Source organism: Caretta caretta, chromosome 23 (assembly GCF_965140235.1).
Source record: "Caretta caretta isolate rCarCar2 chromosome 23, rCarCar1.hap1, whole genome shotgun sequence".
NCBI classification, from domain to species: Eukaryota; Metazoa; Chordata; order Testudines; family Cheloniidae; genus Caretta; species Caretta caretta.
In genome coordinates, this window is record NC_134228.1 from 4,050,249 (window position 1) to 4,072,023 (window position 21,775).

Genomic DNA, 21,775 nt, shown 5'->3' on the forward strand with positions numbered 1-21,775 from the left:
ACTTGCGTCAACAAGGGAAGCCAGTTGCAGAGCTGGGAATAGAATCCAGGAGTCCTGACTCTTAGCGTGCCCTGCTCTAAGCACTAGGCCCCACTCTGATCCTAGAGCCAGAAATAGAACCCAGGATTCCTGCCTCCCAGTCGCCCAGCTGTTCCCAACACCCTGTGCTTCTGTTCCCTGTGCGTAAACCAGGGCTAATAATGCACACAGGGGTGATGTTAAGGTAAATTAATTAGTGTTTGGAAAGACCCAGAAAAAAAGCCCAGGAGGAAATGAGTAATTCTGTATTCAGGGCAGGTTTAGGATCAAGCACCATAAATATGGGGGCCACATGCTGAATGGTAAGGATCAAAAGAACTACTTTCTAGCTGCCCGTTCAGTGAGCCCTGTCCATCCAGTGCACTGAATGGGTGTGGACGGGGAGGGAACAGCATGAGATCATTTAAGTAAAGCCTTTAGCATAATGCAGATCTCCAAGGGTATGAATTAAGGTTGTTCGGACATCCTTAACTCCAGCATGTCCTAATTTTGGAGGACCTTGGCATTCTTTTAACATAGATTATTTTGGATGCAATAACAGAGATAATGACAGGCGTGTGTTGTACTCATTCTGATGCCATTTAGGAACTCACTGGTGGCACTGTGCTGCATGAGGAGACCCTGGCAGGAATTCAACTGGCTATTTCCCTGATCCACCCCCAGGACCCTCCTAAGATCTAAGGGAGGCATTACAAAATACAGGTGAGGACAGGATTTTTGCGGGGGGCGGGGAGGACCTGGGGAGATTATTTTTTACCAGATATGGGCTGGAAAGTGATAAAATGAGGCTTAAAAAATATCGCTGGGAGGACTGAGAACAGAGCCGAGGCTTCCTCGTTCCCAGGGGCAGAACATTTTCCAAAGTGGCTGGTGGTTTTGGGTGCCCGAATTATTAATTATTATTATTTTATTACAGTGCCTAGGAGCCCCAGTCAGGAACCAGGCTCCCATTGTGCCAGGCGCTGTCCATTTTTATTGCTATCAGGTGTATTACAGTAACTCCCAGGTGCCCCAGTCAGGGACCAGGCCCGCATTGTGTACATTTTTATTGCCTGATCTTTCAGATGCGCTGGCCACACTCCCAGTTCCTGCTGATGTCCACTGGGGCTGTGGGTACTTGGCACCTCTGATAGGTCTTTGGATTCATAAGGAATTGGGGAAGGGGAGAATAGGATGGACAATGTTCTAATACCATTATATGAAGCAACCCTGCGGCTTTGTCTGGATCCTGTACCACTCCCAAAGGAGAGCACAGAACTCATGTGGGTTCAGAGAGGGCCACCGGGAATGATCAGGGGCCTGGAAAAACTCCTACAAAGGGAGATTGAAAAAGACCCAGGATTGTACCTGTAAAAAGGAGCTGCGAAGAGGAGACATGATAAATCTCTATCCCACGGGGCCTGGGAGAGAGAGAACGGAAATCCGGAACCTCTGCACCCTCATCTCATCACACAAGGACAAGGAGACAGGTGCTGAAATTGAAAAAGTGGGGGGATTCAAAACCAGGAACGGGAAATGGCTTTTTCACACAAGGTGCATTAGCCTGTGGAAATCCCGGCCACTGGAAGGTGCAGAGGCCAAGAATATAAGAGTCAAAAAAGGGATGAATCGTTTCTGTGGATAACAAGAATAGTCAGGGTCCTAATAGTTGATGCTGGGGCCCCCCGCAGCCAACAAGAACATGAGAACGGCCAGACTGGGTCAGCCCAATGGTCCGTCGGGCTCAGTATCCTGTCTTCTGACAGGGGAGGTTCCTCCTTTCCCTGCAGCATGGGCTGCAGATTTCCCAGGCTGGCCTCATCTAATTAATTCCCTGCCATTGATAGCACCTGGCTCTCTCCTGGTCTCTGCCTAAAGTCATTGGGCTCGATAAAGGGGGATGCAGGTGAAATGGAGGGGAGCTCAGCAGGAGGCCAGACTAGGTGAACTAAGGGTCCCCCGGCCTTAGGCTCTCTGAGATGCTAGCACCAATCTTTGCAGAGAGATCCAGCCTCCTGCCCCAGGATTTCAGCCCCTTTCTAACTCAGTCAGCTTGATTATCCCACAGCTGCCATGGCGGGGGTCTTACGCCTTTCTTACGCCTGTTGCTCGCCGGGCGGGGAGAACTGATACCCTGCCAGATGGGCCTCTTCTCTGATCCAGCCTGGCCATTCCAGCTCAGGGTGTCACCAGTTAGGTGCCCCATAACCCGAGCACCCAGCTTTCAGCCTCTGCCTCTCTTCCCACCTGGCCCAGCCGCCCCAGGAGGTTGCTCCGCGGCCCAAGCAGGCCTGCCAAAGGGCCAGGCCAGTGGCCCAGACCCGTGGGCCCTGGGGCAGAGGCATCTCCTGCCAGTGAGGTGCTCTGCCGCCCTGCCCAGTAGGTACCAACCCGGGGGAGGGTCAGGCGTGGGGCTGGAGGGAAAGTCCCAGAACCCACGAGCCGGCCGCAGGGGCCCCGGGCCAGCCCGGCTGCTGGGGGTGGGCTCCGCCCCAGTCGCTCGCTCGCTCGCTCCGCTGTGGGGGGGGGGGGGTTGCCCCTGCCGGTGGGAAGGGGAGGGGGAGCGAAGGGGGCGGGTGCTGCCGGGCCAGGCAACCCGACACCAGGCAGGGCCGGGGTTTAAAAGAGCCGGAGGCGGCAGGCGGCCGCTTCGTTCTCCGTGCGCTCCGCTCTGCCTTCCCCGCAGCCTCGGCGGGCTCCTCCAGCGTCCCTCCGCCGGCTCTGGGCTCCGCCGGGCGGGCACCCGCGACCCCCACCTCCCGCGGCCCCCACCTCCCGCGGCCTGCTCCAGCGCGCACCGAGCCCTGCCCAGGGCGCACCGGCTCCCGGCGCGCTCCCCCTTGGACTAAGCTGCGGCTTCAGGGACTTCGCCCCCTAGGGCCACCCGCCTCCTCGCCCCATGGCGACCCTGCTCCTCGCCGGCTTCCTGGCCCTGCTCTGCGCACAGCTGGTGAGTGACTCCGGGCGCAGGGGGACCTCCCCGGGGGGCAGCGCGCAGGGCAGGGGCGGGCGGGATCTCCCCAAGGGGGCAGCCGCGCAGGGCAGGGGCAGTATGGGGGGGGGCGCGGGATCTCCCCAAGGGGGCAGCCGCGCAGGGCAGGGGCAGTATGGGGGGGGCGCGGGATCTCCCCAAGGGGGCAGCCGCGCAGGGCAGGGGCAGTATGGGGGGGGGCGCGGGATCTCCCCAAGGGGGCAGCCGCGCAGGGCAGGGGCAGTATGGGGGGGGGCGGGATCTCTCCAAGGGGGTCTGCGCGCAGGGACACAAGGAGTGGGGACCTGAACAGTTCGAAGGGGGGGGAGGGGGCTGTGCACGCCATGGGGTGGGGGTGACGACCGTGATCTCTCCAAGGGGTTTGCACCGGGGGGCGGGGGCGGTGACCGCTCCAAGGGGGGCTGCGCGCTGGGCAGGAGGTGGGGAGTTGAGTGTGTGGCTGGGGGAGTCGGCTCCAAGGGGAACACGTCGCGGGCGGGGGAGGAATCGGGACCTTTCTCCGAGAGCTCCCTGCCCTGCCGGGCGCGGACACAGGGACCTCTCCAAGGGGGGGGGGGCGGCTGCGCGCTGGGGCGGGGAACCGGGACCTCTCCAAGGGGGGGGGGCGGCTGCGCGCTGGGGCGGGGGGCGGCTGCGCGCTGGGGCGGGGAACCGGGACCTCTCCAAGGAGGGGGGGGGCGGCTGCGCGCTGGGGCGGGGAACCGGGACCTCTCCAAGGGGGGGGGGGGCGGCTGCGCGCTGGGGCGGGGAACCGGGACCTCTCCAAGGGGGGGGGGGGCGGCTGCGCGCTGGGGCGGGGAACCGGGACCTCTCCAAGGAGGGGGGGGGCGGCTGCGCGCTGGGGCGGGGAACCGGGACCTCTCCAAGGGGGGGGGGGCGGCTGCGCGCTGGGGCGGGGAACCGGGACCTCTCCAAGGGGGGAGGGGGGCGGCTGCGCGCTGGGGCGGGGAACCGGGACCTCTCCAAGCGGGGAGGGGGGCGGCTGCGCGCTGGGGCGGGGAACCGGGACCTCTCCAAGGAGGGGGGGGGGGCGGCTGCGCGCTGGGGCGGGGAACCGGGATCTCTCCGGGGGGGCGCGCTTGTGGGGGGGACTTCTCGGTGGGGGGTGAGCGCTTTGCAGTGCCCCGCGCTCCTGGCAGAGCTGGGGGCTCGGGACCTCGCCACCAGCCCCGCGCTCTGACCTGGGGGGATCGGGGAGGGGTCAGGTGACTCGGGCTCACCCCGGGGGTCCCCGCTCGCAGGGAGGGCTGGCAGGACCCCAGAAGGGTTCAGGCACTGTGGAGGGTCTGGGGAAAAGGGGGTCCCTCTTGCGGGGAGGCCCGGGGCGGGGGCTGTATCCTGGGACGTGTGAGGTGGCGGCGGCGGGGGGGTTGCCCAGGGGCCACCCCTCTCTGGCGGGGAGGGGGGACCCTTGTCGCGGGGTGGGGAGTTCATGAAGGGAACATCGGGGGGGAGGGGGCGGTTCCAGGCTGCGGGGGGGGGGAGATAAACCATGCCCTGGGGGCAGTGGGGGTACAGGACCCAGAGGGCTGGGTGTCCCGCGGGGGTTGCATAGTCCAGGCGGCGGTGGTGCTCCTGGGGGAGGGGGGGTTACATGGTTCCCAGGACACTTTTGCCCTGGGGGGGGGGCAGTGGCAGGGTTGGAGTGGGGGGAGTTTGGCCCTGGGGAAAAGGTGGAAATTTCTCTGGAGAGGGGAGATGAGCCCTGGGCTGTGAGAGGCAACTTGTGTGTGGGGAGGGAAGGAAGGGGGGGGGGGGCAGGGTCTCTGCCCTGGGAGGCAAAGGCTGTGAGTTGGGGAGGGGGAGCTGCAAACTATGGAGGGGAGGCCAGGGGGCTTGGAGATGCCATGGGGGGATTTCGCCCCATGGAGGGACAAGGGTCTTGGGGGCACAGTCTCTGAGCTGGGAGAATCTCTGGGTGGATGGGACAGTGGGCTGTGGGGGACTGTGGGCTGGGGGATCTTTGGGGGAGGGGGCAGTGTGCTCAGGGGGCACGGGCTGGGGGATCTTTGGGGGAGCTGTGGGGTGGAGGCTGCATGCCGGAGGGTTGGGCTGCGGGGTGGGGATCCATGCTGGGAACGCAGGCTGTGGGGTGGGGGGATCTCTGGGGTGGGGAGCAGTGTGCGGGGAGGATCCAGCTGTGGGGTGGGGGGGATCTGCAGGAGGAGACGGGCGGGGTCCCATGCTAACCCCCCCCCCCTCTGTCCCGCAGGCCCAGCCGGCTGGGGTGTTTGAGCTTCAGGTGCACTGGTTCCGCATCAGCGCCCCCAGCCTGTGCCCCGGCACCAGGCCCTGCTGCCTTTTCTTCCGCGTCTGCCTCAAGCACGCCCAGGCTGTCGTGTCCCCCGAGCCCCCCTGCACCTTCGGGGCCGCCCTGAGCGACATGGTCCCTGCCGACCGCAACGCTGTGGCCACCAGCGCACCCATCCGCGTGCCCTTCCACTTCAAGTGGCCGGTGAGAGCCGCCCCGCAGTGCCCTCCCCCCATATTACACCCCTCCCCCCAGTAATACACCCCCATTATACACCCCCTACCCCAGGAATACACCTCCATTCTATACCTCCTCATCCAGGGCCCTTCCCCATAGTACACCCTGTTATAATCCCCTCCCCCTCATAATTCAGTCCCATTAAACGTCCCCTCTCCCCAGTTATTCATCCCCATTCAGCTCCCACCTCTTCCACCCCCTCCTCACCCGCAGCCAACAAGAACATGAGAACGGCCAGACTGGGTCAGCCCAATGGTCCATCGGGCTCAGTATCCTGTCTTCTGACAGCAGCAAGTGCCAGATGTTTAAAGGGAGTGAACACAACCAGGGCAATCATCGAGTGATCCATCCCCCATCGTCCAGTCCCACCTTCTGGCAGTTGGAAGTTCAGGGACCTGGAGCATGGGGTTGCATCCCTGGTCCTTTTGACCAATAGCCATTGATGGACCTGTCCTCCAGCAACTTACCTAATTTTTTTTTTTAAACTCTCAGACTTCACAACATCCCCTGGCAGGGAGTTCCACAGGTTGACTGTGTGCTGGGTGATGAAGTACTTCCTGTTGTTTGTTTTAAACCTGCTGCCTGTTAGTTTCACAGCGTGACCCCTGGTTCTTGTGTGACATGAAGGGGTGAATAACACTTTCCCTCGTCACTTTCTCCACCCCAGTCATAATGTTATAGCCCTCCGTCATATCCCCCCGCAGGCGTCTCTTTTCCAAGCTGAACCATCCCAGGTTTGAAAATCTCCCCTCGTATGGAAGCTGCTCCATCCCCCTCATCCTTTTTGTTGCCCTTTGCTGACCTTTCCCCATTTCTAATACATCATTTTTGAGATGGGAGCGACCAGATCTGCACACAGTATTCAGGGTGTGGGCATACCGTGGCTTTATATAGAGGCAACGTGATATTTTCTGTCGTCTTCTCTATCCATTTCCTAATGGTTCCTAACAGTCTGTGTTCACTTTTCTCACTGCCACTGCACATTGAGGGGATGATTTTGGAGAACTATCCGCAGTGACTCCAAGGTCTCTCTCTTGAGTGGTGACAGCTAATTTAGACCCCCCTCATTGAATATGCATATTGGGGATCATGCTTTCCAACGTGCATTACTTTGCATTTATCAACATTGAATTTCATCTGCCATTTTGTCACCCAGTTTTGTGTGGTCCCTTTGTAACTCTTCACAGTCTGCTCTCGACTTAACTGTCTTGAGTAGTTTTGTATCCTCTTTAAATTTTGCCACCTCACTGTTCATCCCTTTTTCCACGTCATTTATGAATATGTTGAACAGCCCTGGTCCCGGCACCGACCCCTGGAGGACACTTCTATTTACATGTCTCCATTCTGAAAACAATTTATTCCTTCTCTTTGTTTCCAGTCTTTTAACCAGTTACAGACCCGGGAGAGGACCTTCCCTCTTATCCCGTGCTTAAGAGCCTTTGGTGAGGGACCTTGTCAAAGGCTTTGTGAAAGTCCAAGTGCACTAGATCCACTGGATCACCTGTGTTCACATACTTACTGACCCCCTCAAAGAATTCGAATAGATTCATAGATATTTAGGCCAGAAGGGACCATTATGATCATCTAGTCTGACCTCCTGCACAATGCAGGCCACAGAATTTCACCCACCACTCCTAAAAAAGACCTCACACCTATATCTGTGCTATTGAAGTCCTCAAATTTGTAGTTTGAAGACCTCAAGGAGCAGAGAATCCTCCAGCAAGTGACCCGTGCCCCATGCTACGGGTAGATTGGTGAGGCATGATTTCCCGTTACAAAAGCTGTGTTAACTCTTCCCCAATGTAGCGTGTTCTTCTGTGTGTCTGATAAATCTGTTCTTTACTCTAGTTTCAACCAATCTACCTGGTACTGAAGTCAGGCTTACAGGCCTGTAATTGCCAGGATCACCTCTGGAGCCATTTTTTGTTTTTTTAAATCCGTCACATTAGTTTCCCTCTGGTTGTCTGGTACAGACTGATTTAAGTGATAGGTTTTCTACCATGGTTAGGAGTTCTGAAGGAACTCAAATGTGAAACGGCAGAACTCTTGGCTGAATACCACCTGGTCCTGGTGACTTATTACCATTTAATTTATCTATTTGTTCCAAAACCTCCTCTATCACCACCTCCATCTGGGACCGTTCCTCAGATTTGTCACCTAACAATAATGGCTCAGGCGTGGGAATCTCCCTCGCATCCTCTGCAGTGAAGACCGATGCACAGAATTAATTTAGTTTCTCTGCAACGGCCTTGTCGTCTTTAAGTGCTCCTTGATCACCTCGATCGTCCGGTGGCCCCAATGACTGTTTATCAGGCTTCCTGCTTCTGATCTACTTAAAAATGTTTGCTGTTTGTTTTTGTGTCCTTAGCTAGTTGCTCTTCAAGTTCTTTCTTGGCCGGCCTGCCTGCCTTATACTTTTACACTTGACTTGCCACAGTTTGTCCCTTTCTATTTTCCTCACTAGAATTTGACTACCAATTTTTAAAGGATGACTTTTTGCCTCCAACCGCCTCTTTTACTCTGCCGTTTAGCTACGAGGGCATTTTTTTGGTCCTCTTGCTTTTTTATTTTATTTGGAGGTATACATTAGGTTTTGAGCCTCTATTATGGTGTTTTTAAATAGTTTCCATGCAGCTTGCAGGCGTTTCACTCTTGTGACTGTTCCTTTTAATTCCTGTTTAACTCATTTCCTCAATTTTGTGTCGTTCTCCTTTTTTTTTTTTTTTTTTGAAGTTAAATGCTACCGTGGCGGATTTTGTTGGTATTTTCCCCTCTACCAGGCTGCTAAATTTAATTACATTGTGGTCACTCTTACCGAGCGGTTCAGCCATATTCACCCTTTGGACCAGATCCTGTGTGCCACCTGGGACTAAATCAAGAATTGCCTCCTCCCTTGTGAGTTCCAGGGATAGCTGCTCCAAGAAGCCGACATTAATGGTGTCTAGAAATCTTATCTCCGCATCCCGCTCTGAGCTGACATGTACCCAGTCAATATGGGGATAGCTGAAGTCCCCCATTATCATTGAGTTTTCTGCCTTTGTAGCCTCTCTAATCTCTGTCACCATCCTGGCCAGGTGATCGGGAGGATGTTCCTACTGCTAGACACTTATTAGTTAAGCCTGGAATTTCTATCCACAGAGTTTCTGAGGTACAGTTTGATTCATTTAAGATTTTTACTTTCTTTGACTTTGGGCTTTCTAGGGCTGTTCCCCCCACCAGCACCACCTGCTTGATCCTTCTGATATATTTTGTACCCTGGTATTATTGTCCCATTGACTATCCTCATTCCACCCCGGTTCCATGATGTCTATTATATTAATATCCTCACTTAATACCAGGCACGCTGGTTCACCCCTCTTCGCATTTACACTTCTAGCATTTGTAGATAAGCACTTGTCCATTTTGTCAATATCCGAAACTCGCCTTCATGTGCTATATTTAAACCGGACTCTTTTACCGCTGACTGCACTTCCCTAGCTCCTATCTGTACGTTACCAGATGTAACTTCTTTCCTAGGACATAGCTCCCTTTTAATAGATCCTCCCCATGAGATGTTTCTGCCCAAACCGGGTGATCCTCCGCACCTGTCGGCTTTCCCCCAGTCCTGAGTGTAAAAACTTCCCTACAACCTTTTACATTGTACATGCCAGCAATTGGGTTCGGTTTTGGTTTGGGTGGAGCCCATCCTTCCTCTCTAGGCGTCTCCTTTCTCGAAAGGTTCCCAGGTTCCCAGTGCTTCATTTGCAATGAAAGAGGCGTCGGGACTCAAGGAATTCTTTTACATTCATAACGGATGTGCCAAGCCCAGAGATGCCGGGGCTGTGAACTGCCAAGCCCACAGGTGCCGGGGCTCAGCCCTGGCAAGCCCTGGCACAAGTTAAGCACTGCCAGTTCCTAATAAACCTAAGTCCCTCCTCCCTACACCATCGTCTCATCCATGCCTTGAGACCCTGCAGTCCTGCCTGTCTGTCTGGTCCTGCGTGTGGAACTGGGAGCATTTCAGGGAATGCTACCATGGAGGTCCTGGACTTCAATCTCTTACCTAGCAGCCTAAATTTGGCCTCCAGGACCTCTCTCCTGTCCTTCCCTATGTCACTGGTACCTACATGTACCATGACCACTGGCTCCTCCCCAGCACTACACACAAGTCTGTGTAGATACCTTGAGAGCTCCATAACCTTCACACCTGGCAGGCAATTCACCGTGCGGTTCTCCCGGTCATCACAAACCCAACTATTAAAACAAACAAAAGGAAGTCAGTTTTTCATACAATGTACAACCTGTGGAACTCCTTGCCAGGGGATGTTGTGAAGGCCAAGACCATAGCAGGGTTCAGAAAAGAACTAGATAAGTTCATGGGGGATAGGTCCATCAAGGGCTATGAGCCAGGATGGGCAGGGAAGGTGTCCCTAGCTTCTGTTTGCCAGAAGCTGGGAATGAGCAACAGGGTAACTGATGATGACCTGTTCTGTTCATTCCCTCTGGGGCAGTTGATCTTGGCTATTATCGCAAGACTGGATACTGGGCTAGATGGACCTTTGGTCTGACCCAGTATGGCCGTTCTTATGTTACTGTATCCATATTTCTACTGATCGACTCCCCCATCGCTATGACCTATCTCTTCCTAATAACTGGGGCCCCCCCACAGAGGGGAGGGCCTCAGTGTGAGAGGAGACCATGATATCATAGACTATCAGGGTTGAAAGGGACCTCAGGAGGTCATCTAGTCCAACCCCCTGCTCAAAGCAGGACCAATCCCCAATTTTTGCCCTAGATCCCTAAATGGCCCCCTCAAGGATTGAACTCACAACCATGGGTTTAGCAGGCCAATGCTCAAACCACTGAGCTATCCCTCCCCCCCCCGGAAGGAGGGTCCCAACGATGACGAAGCCTTGGCTGGCATGATTTAGTTGGGGGTTGGTCCTGCTTTGAGCAAGGGATTGAACTAGGTGACCTCCTGAGGTCTCTTCCAACCCTGATCTTCTATGATGGGATTGTTTCCCTCCGCCTCAGCCTGATGATCTCCTTCCCGGAGACTTCTCCCCTCCTCAGCAGCACAGGGGCTGGCTCTCCTGTGTCCCCAAAAGTCTTCTCTCTGTACCCCTCTGTCTCCCTCAGCTCCTCCGGTCTCCAGAGCCCGCACTCGGTCTCTGAGACCCAAGAGCTGCTGGCACCGAATGCCCACGTAAGGCCCCCGGCCCACGCGGCAGGTCACGGCACAAGCTGTGTTCAGTGCTATGAACTGGGGAGCCCCCCACTCTGCTCTGATGCCTGCCTGCGGTATTTTTACTCTAGCAGAGATTTTGGGGAGGGGGAGTGTTCTTGGCCAAGCTTGAGCCTGTTTGTTAGGTGTGTCTGCCTCTCATGCTCTCTCACCAAATTCCCCTGGTCGCAGCTCCTCTGGGGAGCTGGGTTGGTGGCTGCCTGAGTTCGCCCCGCCCCCGCCGTCGAGGGTCCCCAGAGGGATCAGGGCTCAAGAGATGGTGGGCCCGAGCCTCGTGACGGAGCCCTCAGCCTAGCCTAGCCAGCTGCTTGGGTCAGCACAACCCGCCCCACCCAACAGACCCCATGATACTCTTTTATTCATACACCCCCTTCCTCCAGCCCCTCCCCCAATAACACACGGCCTTCCCCAGCCCCCTCCCTAATAATACATCCCCATTATCCCCCCCCATTACTCTATTGCAGTCCCATTATATATCCCTTGGATCCCTCTCCCCCAGCGTCACCCCTATAATGTCTCCCCTCAGGACCCTTCCCCCATAATACAGCCCACCCCCTGCAATTCTACAGTGACTCGGAGCCATTCTGGGTTGCTTGGTAAACTGGGCACAAGCCAACAGTGTGTGGGGGTGTTTGGTTTTTTTTTTTTTTTAAACATGCCTAAATGTCAATGGAGACACCTCGGCACTAAGCCTGTTGGCCGTACTGACAGGCTAGAGGGCTCTCGCTCTGTGATTCTGAAAAAGATCCGGAGGTCGTGGTGGATAATCAGCAGAACAGGAGCTCCCCGTGCGACGCCCGGGCCGAAAGGGCTCATGCGATCCTGGGCTGTATAAACAGGGGAATCTCGCGTAGGAGCAGAGAAATTCTTTTCCCCTCTGTGTTTGGCCCTGGTGCGACCGCTGCTGGGATCCTGTGTCCGGTTCTGGTGCCCACCATTCAAGGAGGATGTTGATGAATTGGAGGGGGGTCAGAGAAGAGTCACGAGAATGATCAGGGGGTTAGAAAACCTGCTTGGTAGTGAGAGACTCACGGAGCTCGATCTCTTTAGCTTAACTAAAGAAGATGAGCTGGTGACTGGATCCCAGGCTATCGACACCTGCTCAGGGAACAAATATTTAATCAAGGTCCCTTCAGTCTGTCAGAGAAAGGCCCAACACAAGCCAACGGCTGGGAGTTGACGCGGGACGCATTCAGACTGAAAGAAGGCGTTCGTTTTTAACAGGGAGGGTAATTAACCACTGGAGCAACTGACCGAGGGGTGCGGTGGATTCTCCAGCACTGGCCGTTTTAACGTGCCGACAGGATGTTTTGCTAACAGGGAATTATTCCGGGGCAAGTCTCTGGCCCATGCTGTCCAAGGGGGTCAGATTAGATGATCACAATGGGCCCTTCTGAGTTTATAACTTTATTCCTACGCTCCCCCACCCCTCAAGTTCCCCTCCCCCAGGTAAGACATGCCCAGCGTCCCTCTCCTCCCAACGCCCCCAGTTAGGCGCCCCCAGGGCAGCCTTCTGTTTCTCCCACCCCAGTTCTCCTATTGTGCACCTTCTCCCCCCCCATCCATCACACCATCCCATCTCTGTCCTGGGCCTCCCCTCTCCACCCCACCACCTCACGCGCTCTGCTCTCTCTCCGCTCCAGGGCACCTTCTCCCTCATCATCGAGACGTGGAGAGCCGAAGCGGGCGAGCCGTCCACAGGTGAGAGATACCCCAGCCGCCACCAGGGGGTGCTGCGGGGGTGGGGTGTGTGGGCAGCCCCATCTTTTTGGAGAACTTTGTTTTGGGGGGCCACCCCAGGCTCACACAGAACCTACACCCTGACTGATGGGACACCCCCTCTCCCGGGTCTGCCCTCCCCACCCCCAACTCACTAGGGCCAGATGATGCCAACGCTGGCCCCTTGGCACATCACATCATAAGCCCCTATGGCTCCCCCCCACATTGTGAGTCTGACTCCCTAAGGGACAGCAGGGACCCCCTCCGCCAGAGAAGCAGGGTGGCAGTGGGGGGTCCCAGTACTTACCTCTGCAACCAGGATGTGTCTGCTTGGTGGGGTAGGGGGAGGCGCTGGACCTGATGCACTGTGCCCCTCCTGCCCCAGGCAGAGCTCCCTGCTGGGGTGAGGCTCGCAGGGTGAAGTAATGGGGCTGGCAATAAAAAGCCCACTCAGATTGCTTGAGGCAGCTGTCCACTCACAGAGCAACAGGTTCAGGCTCTCTGCAGACCCAGACAGTGTCACTGCTTTGGTTACCCCAGACCCCGTTCTTCCCAATCACGAGGGCTAGAGAATTTCTTCTTTGAAGCATGGAGCCGGGGATCTTGCTGGGATCATGTGACTGCTGGAACTGGGACCCACCAGGGACCCACCAGGCCTGTTGTGTGCACATGCCTTAAACCGGCCCTGCAACCCACCCCAACTCCTCCACCCAGCCAGCTCCTGTGCTCCTCCCTCCTCCAAAGATGTGGAGTTTGAAGCCTTCTGGGACTGTCCCGGGGCAGCCCAGCCCGACACGCCCACTCCTGGGCGGCTCGAGCTCACACACGGCAGCCCCAGCCCCATGTGGGCAGGCCGAACGGGCAGGGTGCAGTGTGCTCAGGCCATGCCCCTGCCTTGTCCCCACATGCACCCCTGGAACAGCCCTACACTGGCACTTTGCCCCCTTACCGCCCGTGCCCCCCCAGGACGGGCACCCACCAGCCCATCTCTCCCATGCTGCCCATATCTACCAGCATGTCAGCTCCATGCCCCTGGCCTCCCCCGGGATGGGCACCCACTAGCCCTTTGCCCCCGTGTCGACTGGCATCCACCCAGATGTCGACCCTGTACCGTCCACTTCCCCCAGGGTGGCCCCCACCCTCTTCTGCATCGCTGTGACACCGGCGTAGAGGGCTGGGGCCTGGATCCAAACTTCCCCTCAGCCTGAGGGTGCCCGGCAGCAGGGTTTGGGATTCGGGCACCAGGCCATGCCATTCCCAGTCACCCCCCATCTCCACCCACTCCCAGCTGAAGTACACAGTAGCGGAGCAAGGCTCAGCCCTAGGGAATTGTGGGATTTCTTTTGGGAGGGGGGGAATAGCAAACCTGGGGAGGGGGCAGGGAGCAGGCGCTTCCCTGGGTGGGATTGAGCAGCTGTAGCCAGGATGCAGGGATGGGGAGGAAATTCCTGGGACATCCCCCACCCCAATTCCCTTACAGCCTTCAGCTCCGGGTCCCTGGCTCCAGGAGGCGGAAGTGGAGACACCGATATCCATGATGGGTACTAGAGCCAGCAGGGGTGAGGGAAAGCAGCTGATGGAGACACTGGGTGCTAGTGATCAGGGGAGGGTTGCGGGGGCATGGACCATGTCAGCCCCTGGGGGCATGGGGAGAATTCCAGAGGTGGGGGGCAGAGGAGCTGGGGGTGGGGGGGATCCCAGCTGGGGATGGGGACAGAGGAGACGGGGGGGATCCCAGTGCAGGATGGGGGGCAGAGGAGCTGGGTACTGGAGGGGGGTGGATCCCAGTGCAGGGTGGGGGGCAGAGGTGCCGGGGGTGAGTGGGGGATGCCAGCGGGGGGTGGGGGCAGAGGATCCTGGTGTCGGGGGGGTGGTGATCCCAGTGAGGGGGTCACACCGCTGGGTGCTGGGGAGAGGAACCATCCCCTGCCCTTCCACACAAACCCTGTTGCTGGGGCTGGAGCATTCGATCCTCTTTGTACCGGATCCTGTAGCAAGGGGAGGATGGGTGGGGGGTCGACTGGGCAGGGGCAGGGTGGGGATGGGTAGTGGGGGGGGGGAGAAGGCTGGTTGGGGGAGGAATGGGTGGTGGTGAGGTCTGGGGGTGGGTAGTTGGCTGGGTGACAGGTGGGAAGGGATGGTGTGTGTGTGTGTGTGGGGGAGTCTGGCTGGAAGCGGGGTGGGGCTAGGATGGTGCATATGGGGGAGTCCGTCTGGAAGGGGGAAGAAGGTGGGGCTGGGTTGGCACTGGGTGGGGGTGGCTGGCTGGGGGAGGGGTGGGGCCCCCAGCTGCGGGGGGGCAGGGGCCCAGTGGTCATGCTGTGTGGCTGGAGCAGGCTGGGTGTGAGGAGCCAAGGCGCAGGCGGGGCAAGTGCTGGCTGGTTGGACGCTTTGGGGGGAGGAGCAACCCCCTTAATTCCCCCCATCCCCTCCCCCGATGCAGGACTCTGGTCTGAGATGAGGGGCCAAAGCTGCAGGCTCCAGGACAGGGTGTGTGTGTGGGGGGGAGGGGGGCTCTGACTTGGGGGGAGAACTGCTGAGGGGAGGGGGTGGGGAGTGGCAGAATGCTGGGAGTGGGGGGGGGGTCCCAGAGGGATGGAGAGGGGAATATGGGGGGGAAGGGAATGGGGTCCCAGGGTGGAATATGGGGGGGGAAGAAGAAGGGAATGGGGGTCCCAGGGGATGGGTAGGGGGAATAAAGGGGGGAGGGAATGAGGGTTCTGGTGGGGATGAGGCAGGGAATATGGGGTGCAGGAGGCCATGGGAGTGCAGGGGGAAGGAAGGGGCACTCTAGGGTGGGTTGAATGGGGAGGACAACATGGAGGAAGGGTCTGACGCTCCTGGGGTACCCAGGGCTGTGAGGCACCTCGCCACCACCTGCCCTTAGCATGAGGAACTCCTGGCGGGGCTCTGCTCCCCAGCTTCCTTGGCTTGGGGAACACAAGCGCTCCCCTCCCAGCCTAGGCAGGCCCTGCTGGCCCTCTGCACGTTACCAGCAGCCCCCCACACCATGAGCATCCCCCTGGAGCACCCGGCCCCTGCTCCACCTGGCACTCGCCACATTCACAGCCCTGCTGCTCCCAAAGGAACAGCCCAGCCCGGCTTCCCGGATCCACCTCAGCTCCCTGCACCCTGAACCCCCAGGCCTTAGCCACGTTCAGAGGGAATTCAGGTGTATCTCGCAGAGACCAGAGCTTCAAGTAACAGCAGGGAGGTAGAATGATTGGACACAATGAGTTACGTCCACACCAGAACTAGAGCCCAGACTGCAGTTACCAGACACTCACCTCTCTCCAGAGACCAGCTCCCCCCATGTCCTTCCCCCCAGCCTCTTACAGCCAGGCCGGCTGGCACCCTCCATTCCTAAGACAAACCTGTTGGCAGCTTGGTTCCTGGGTGTCTCTCCGCATTCTCCAGGCTTCTTCTTTGATCTTAGTCATAAACAGGACCCGCCCCCCACCGCGAGGCCGTGCGTGCCTGTAGATCTTGTTCTCTCTTGGCGACTTTGTGGTCTCGATTAGCTGGACGCGCCGTGTGCAGAGAGACTCCCGTTGTAAGACACGCAATACACAATGGTCAGTCGGGGCAAGAGAAGCGTCTCCTACCCTGCCTGCCTGCCCAGAACCTGTGTATCACCTGGTGGCCTGGTCTAACCTACACACCTTAGAACGTATAGATACATAACTCCTTAAATATCGTCCGTACATACGTCACGGGCTGGGTAGGACGATGTCGTTGGAGACCTCACATGCCCCACCTTTGGTGCGCTATTATGTAGACCTCAGACCTAGTGGTCCCTGTAAACCCCTCTGCCTCCCTTGGGCCCTTTGCCAATGGCCATCAGGCGGTCCCTGGGCCGCAAAGGGATTCATAGATTCTAAAGACACAAGGGGCCACTTGGATAATTTCATCGGCTTTCCTGTCGAAAGCCGGCCACAGGACTGCCCTGCGTTAATTCCTGGTGGCGCGATAGGGGGAGAAAAGAAACATCCCATCTGGGTTTAAAAATTGTCCGGAACGGAGAATCCACCATGACTCGGGGTGAGTTGTTCCAAAGGTTGGCTGCCTTCGCTGTTAAAAATGCACGCCTTATCGCCCACCGGGATCTGCCCGGCTTCCATGTCCAACCCCCGGGCCCTGTTAGACCTCCCTGCGCTGGACTGAGGTGCCCCTTATCAACGTGTTCCCAGGTAGGTACTGATCACCCAGCATCCAGTCACCCCTGAACCTTCTCTTTGTTCAGTTAAATAGCTTGAGCTCTTTGAATCTCGCGCACAAGGCAGGTGTTCTAACCCTCTGATCATTCTTGTGACTCTTCTCCGACCCCTCTCCAATTTTGAATTGTGGGCTCCAGAACTGGACGCAAGATTCCAGCAGCGGTCGCACCAAGGCCAACTACAGAGGGGGAAATAAACTCTTTGCTCCTGCTTGAGATTCCCCTGTCGATGCATCCCAGGGTCACACTAGCCCTTTTGGCCACAGCGTCACGCTGGGAACTCGTGTTTTGTATCCAACACAACTCCCAGGTCTTTCTCAGAGTCACAGCTTCCCAGGATGGAGTTCCCCATCATGTAAGTATGCCCTGCATTCTTTGTTCCACAATAAATCACCTTACGTTTAGCTGTATTAAAACACATTTTGTTTGCTTGCGCCCAGTTTACCAGGTGCTCCAGATTGCTCTGTATTGGTGACCTGTCCTCTACTTTATTTACCACTCCCTCGATCTTCATCATCTGCAACTTCATCAGTGATAATTTTATGTTTCCTTCCAGGTCATTGTTAAAAATATCCAATAGTGAAGGGCCAAGAACTCATCCCTGCAGGACCCCACTAGAAACAGACCCGCTTGATGACTGTTCCCTATTTACAGTTACCTTTTGAGACCTGTCACTTAGCCAGCAATTAATCCATATAACGTGGGCCGTGTTAATTTTGTATCTTTCTAATTTTTAATAAAGATGTTGTGTACTATCCAGTCAAATGCCTTACAGAAATCTAAGTATATCTCATCAGCACCATTATCTTTATCAACCAAACTAATTTTCCATAAACCCATTTTACTTGAAATTAATTATATTACCCTCCTTTGATTCTTTATTAATCAAGTCCCATATCAGCCCCTCCATTATCTTGCCTGGGATTGATGTGAGTCTGACTGCCTATAATTACCTGGGTCACCCTGTTTATCCTTTCTGAATATTGGCACAAGAGTAGCTTTCTTCCAGTCTTCTGGAACTTCTTGACTTACACAACTTATTGAAAAGCAACATTAATGGATCAGCAAGCTCTTTGGCCAGCTCTTTCAAAACTCTTGGGTGCAAGTTATCTGGACTTGCTGATACTTTAGTAGCTGCTGTTTAAACATCCTCCAGAGATACTAGTGGAATGGGAAGTGTTATCATCCTATGATCTGACTATATAATTTGTTCCCACCCTCACAAATACAGAACATAAATATTTACTGAACATTTTTTGCCTTTTCTGAATTAATATTGACAATTCTACCATTTCCATGTAGTAATGGATCAACACTATTGCTAGGATTCTTTTTCTTCCTAATATACTTTTAAAATATCCTTCTTATTGTCTTTAACTTGGCTGGCCACAAAGTTCTCCTTTTGCTTCCCTTATCTGTTTTCTACAATTCCTAGCTTCAGATTTATATTCATTACTATGAACTTCCTCTGTATTCTGACTGTTTATATATAGTAGCTGCTTTCACTTCCCCTCTATGCCAGATTGTTTTTTCCACCAATGCAGTCTTCTTTCTCAAGTTGTGGCTTTTGAGGCATGTAGTAAAGTTTTCTTGAATAATTCCCAATTATCATTCACATGTGTCTGATTAAATTCTTCCTCCCAGCTGATTTGGCTTATAATTGTTTCAAATTTTTTTGTGAAGTTGGTCCTTTTAAAGCCCTGTATTACTGGTTTGCACTTTATTCTGTTTGCCCAGCTCAAATGTGGTCAAGTCATGAGCACTTGTTCCAAAGTAACTATTCATTTTTAGTTCTTCTTTGAGTCGTGTCCCTATGGGTGCTCCGCTTGAGGTGTGTCTGCGTCCCTGCGCCGCTGGTCAGAGAACTTCGGCAGCCGTGTCCGCTGGGTTCACACATGCGCTGTCTCTCTTCGTGCTGCGCCATGAGTCTACCCGTCCTCCATTCTTTCTCTACTGCCTGTCCATTTGCAGATCCTTAACTCTTCTTTCAGTTGTTAATATTTAGCTTCCAAGAGCTCTTTAGCCTTCTTTTATCTTTATTTTGACAGAAGAAGAAGAAAAAACAAGAAAGAAAAGAGTTCATTGTTCAAATCGGCCCCCGGACAAGGCTATGCCCGGTTCTCTGGGCTTCAAGAAATGTCGCACTTGCAGCGAGGCAATCCCCGTTGCGGACAAGCACACTCAGTGCGTTTGCTGCCTCGGTGAGGGCCACATCCAATGAAAGCGTTCCCTCTGCCAGCAACTTCGACCGAGATCCCGCACAGACTGAGAGCTCCACCAGAAGATCATCTTTAGGGAGGCAGTTCTCCGAGCGCAGGGTCCGGGAATATACCACCAGATGGCACTGCCGCCATCCTGGTATGCTCACCCATGGGCACCACCAGGGCTCATGCCACCGCAGTGGCTGTGCTGGGACCCCCGGGCAGTGCACTGCCAGCCTTCCTTCCAGGGCACCACGTGTCACCAGAGGCCTCACCGTGAGCCTCAGAACCCTTAGAAGTGGCAGAGCAGGAGATGGAGTCAGAGGAGAGGATCGCACCCAAGGCCACATCCCCCTCTTCTCCAAACGAGGGGGTCATGCCATCACCGCCCTCCATTGCGGATGGTTTCTGCCTATTCCAGGAGCTGGCGAAGATGGTGGCCGACCTCCTCTATGCACCATTGGAGGAGGAGAAGGATATGCGTCACCAACTTTGTTGATATCCTCCACACCTCTTCTACCTCTATAATCCCCCTCCTGCTCAGTGAGGCCAACCTAGATCCCGCTAAGGGGGTGTGGGAAAACCCGGCCCCGGTGGCTCCGCCTTGCAAGGGAGCAGACGAAACTACCAGGCGCTTCTGGAAAAGTATGACTCCCCCAATTACAGGATTTTATTGACAAGGTGCCAGACAGCTCCCGGGATTCCAGGAATGCCAACTGGTGGCAAAAACAACCCTGCAGTCGGCTCTCGACACAACTCCGCTGCGGTGGGGATGAGACGCGTGTCGTAGCTGTGCTTCATGGGTTTCCCGAAGGAGGTGCAGACGATGGTGGAGGACCTCCCCTTTGAAGGGGTGAAGCTGTGTGGGGAGAAGACCGACGCCTCCTTCCACTCCTTGAAGGACTCCAGGGCCTCTCTCGGGTCCTTGGGAATCGATATACCAGGGAAAAGGAGACAAGTCAGCCCACGGTACCAGCACAGACCGTATTCGGCGGAATTCCTGGCGCAGCGGCTCTATCAGCCCCAAAGAAAGAGGGGGAGGTTCTCGAAGCAGAAGCCCTTGTGCTCCCAGGCCTCAACCCAACTGCCTGCCCCGAAACCCCGCTTTTGACAGGCCAAGACCACTCCATGCTACCACCTGTAACCTTGCACCTATTTGGCCAGCGTTTCTCAGTGCTCGGGAGCACGTAACATCGGACAGATGGGTCCTAGAGATCGTCCAATCTGGATATTCCATCCACTTCGCATCACTACCCCCCTCCACCACACCCTTCCCCGTCCCTCTTCAGGGACCCTTCTCACATGAGTCTTCTACAGCCGGAGATAGATCCACACCTGTAGTTAGGAGCCATAGAATTATACCTCAACATCTGTGAAGCAAGGGGTTCTACTCGCTACTTCCTGATACCCCAAAGGAAGGGAGGTTGGAGGCCCATCCTGGACCTCCAAGCTCTCAACTTCATCAAAGCTCAGAAGTTCAAGTTGGTCATGCTATCGACGGTCCTTCTGTCACTGGAACGGGGAGACTGGTTTTCGGCCCTCGACCTACATGATGCCTATATTTCACATCTCCATACTACTGGCTGACAGACATTTCCTCGGGTTCACTCTGCGATACGATCATTACCAATCCAGGGTCCTTCCCTTCGGTCTCTCCTCAGCCCAGAGAGGATTTTCCATCGTTCTTTCCATGGTGGCCACCCATTTAAAATCTCCAGGGATCAGGATCTACCCTGACCTAGACGATGGTCTCCTCCAAGAAGCTTGTCGAGCCCCCAAAGTTACGATGCTCTTGTTCATGGAGTTGGGACTACAGATCAGCTCCCAGAAGTCAACCCTTGCACCTGTGCAATGCCTGGAATTTATAGGGGCCAACCTAGATGCGCTATGAAGCAAAACCATCCAATCCTCCCTCCCTCAAGTGCCAGCCTGAACCTGTCTCCAGCTCCTGGGGCATATGGCAGCCAGCACGGTGGTGACTCCGCACGCCAAACTTCACATGTGATGCCTACAGCGGTGGTACAGATCGAACAGGGACAGTTTGGCCAAACCCCTGTCACTACCAACCAGGGTCAAAAACTCCCTAGACCAGTGGAAAGACCTGGTCAATGCATGCAAAGAGATCCCCTTGCCTCCAGGGACCACCTTCATTACTTCTCACCACGGATGCATCCCTCCTAAGATGGGGCACGCATTGAAATGGGGTCACAACGCAAGGCAGATGGTTTCTGGCGGAGATCTCCCTTCCTATCCGTCCTCTCGAAATGAGGGCAGTCAGGAACGCCTGCGCCACTTTCCTCCCACTGATAGCAGGCTCCAAAGTCCTGCCGGACAACATAGCCGGAATGTATTATGTCTGTCGCCAAGGAGGGGCCAGAATTGCTGCATCTCTCGAAAACACCACCTTATCCGCAGCCTACCTTCCGGGCATGCAGAACGTGGTAGCGAACAAATCCAGTCGCACCTTCCCGCTAGACCAAGAATGGGAGATGCACCCGTCAATACTTCAGGACTTGTTCGCACCATGGGGAACATCATCCATGGATTTATTTGCCACTTACCAAACCAAGAAGTGTCCATGGTTCTGTTCCAGGGCAGGGATTGGACGGCGCTCTCTGGGCGATGCTGCTGCTCCTCCTCCTGTGGGACAAGGACCTTCTTTACACCTTCCTTTTCCTATTCTGCTGAAGGTCCTGCTAAAGATAAAGAGGGACGGGGATCATGTAATTCTGATCACCCCTATCTGGCCGAGACAGACCTGGTACCCTTACCTGATGCAGCCTGCAGTGTACCTGCTGATCTCCCTCCCAACCGCCCCGCCTCTCCTCACACAAGACAAGGGACGTACCCCATACATCCCAACTTGGGGATCCATCCTCAAAGCATGTCTCCGACGTGGATCGAGCCTCTTGAGAGC

The 21,775-nt window shown here is 55.7% G+C and overlaps 1 protein-coding gene across 1 annotated transcript in view; it reads left to right on the forward strand.

Annotated features, from left to right (window-relative positions):
• The first annotated feature begins 2,664 nt into the window (after nt 1-2,664).
• Nucleotides 2,665-21,775, forward strand: part of DLL3 (delta like canonical Notch ligand 3) — a 258,686-nt gene continuing 239,575 nt past the window's right edge. The window contains exons 1-3 of the mRNA XM_048833333.2: nt 2,665-2,968; nt 5,223-5,465; nt 12,366-12,423. Of these exons, the coding sequence (XP_048689290.2) occupies nt 2,918-2,968; nt 5,223-5,465; nt 12,366-12,423 (352 nt within the window). The 5' untranslated portion in view covers nt 2,665-2,917. The remainder of the gene's footprint in view (nt 2,969-5,222; nt 5,466-12,365; nt 12,424-21,775) is intronic.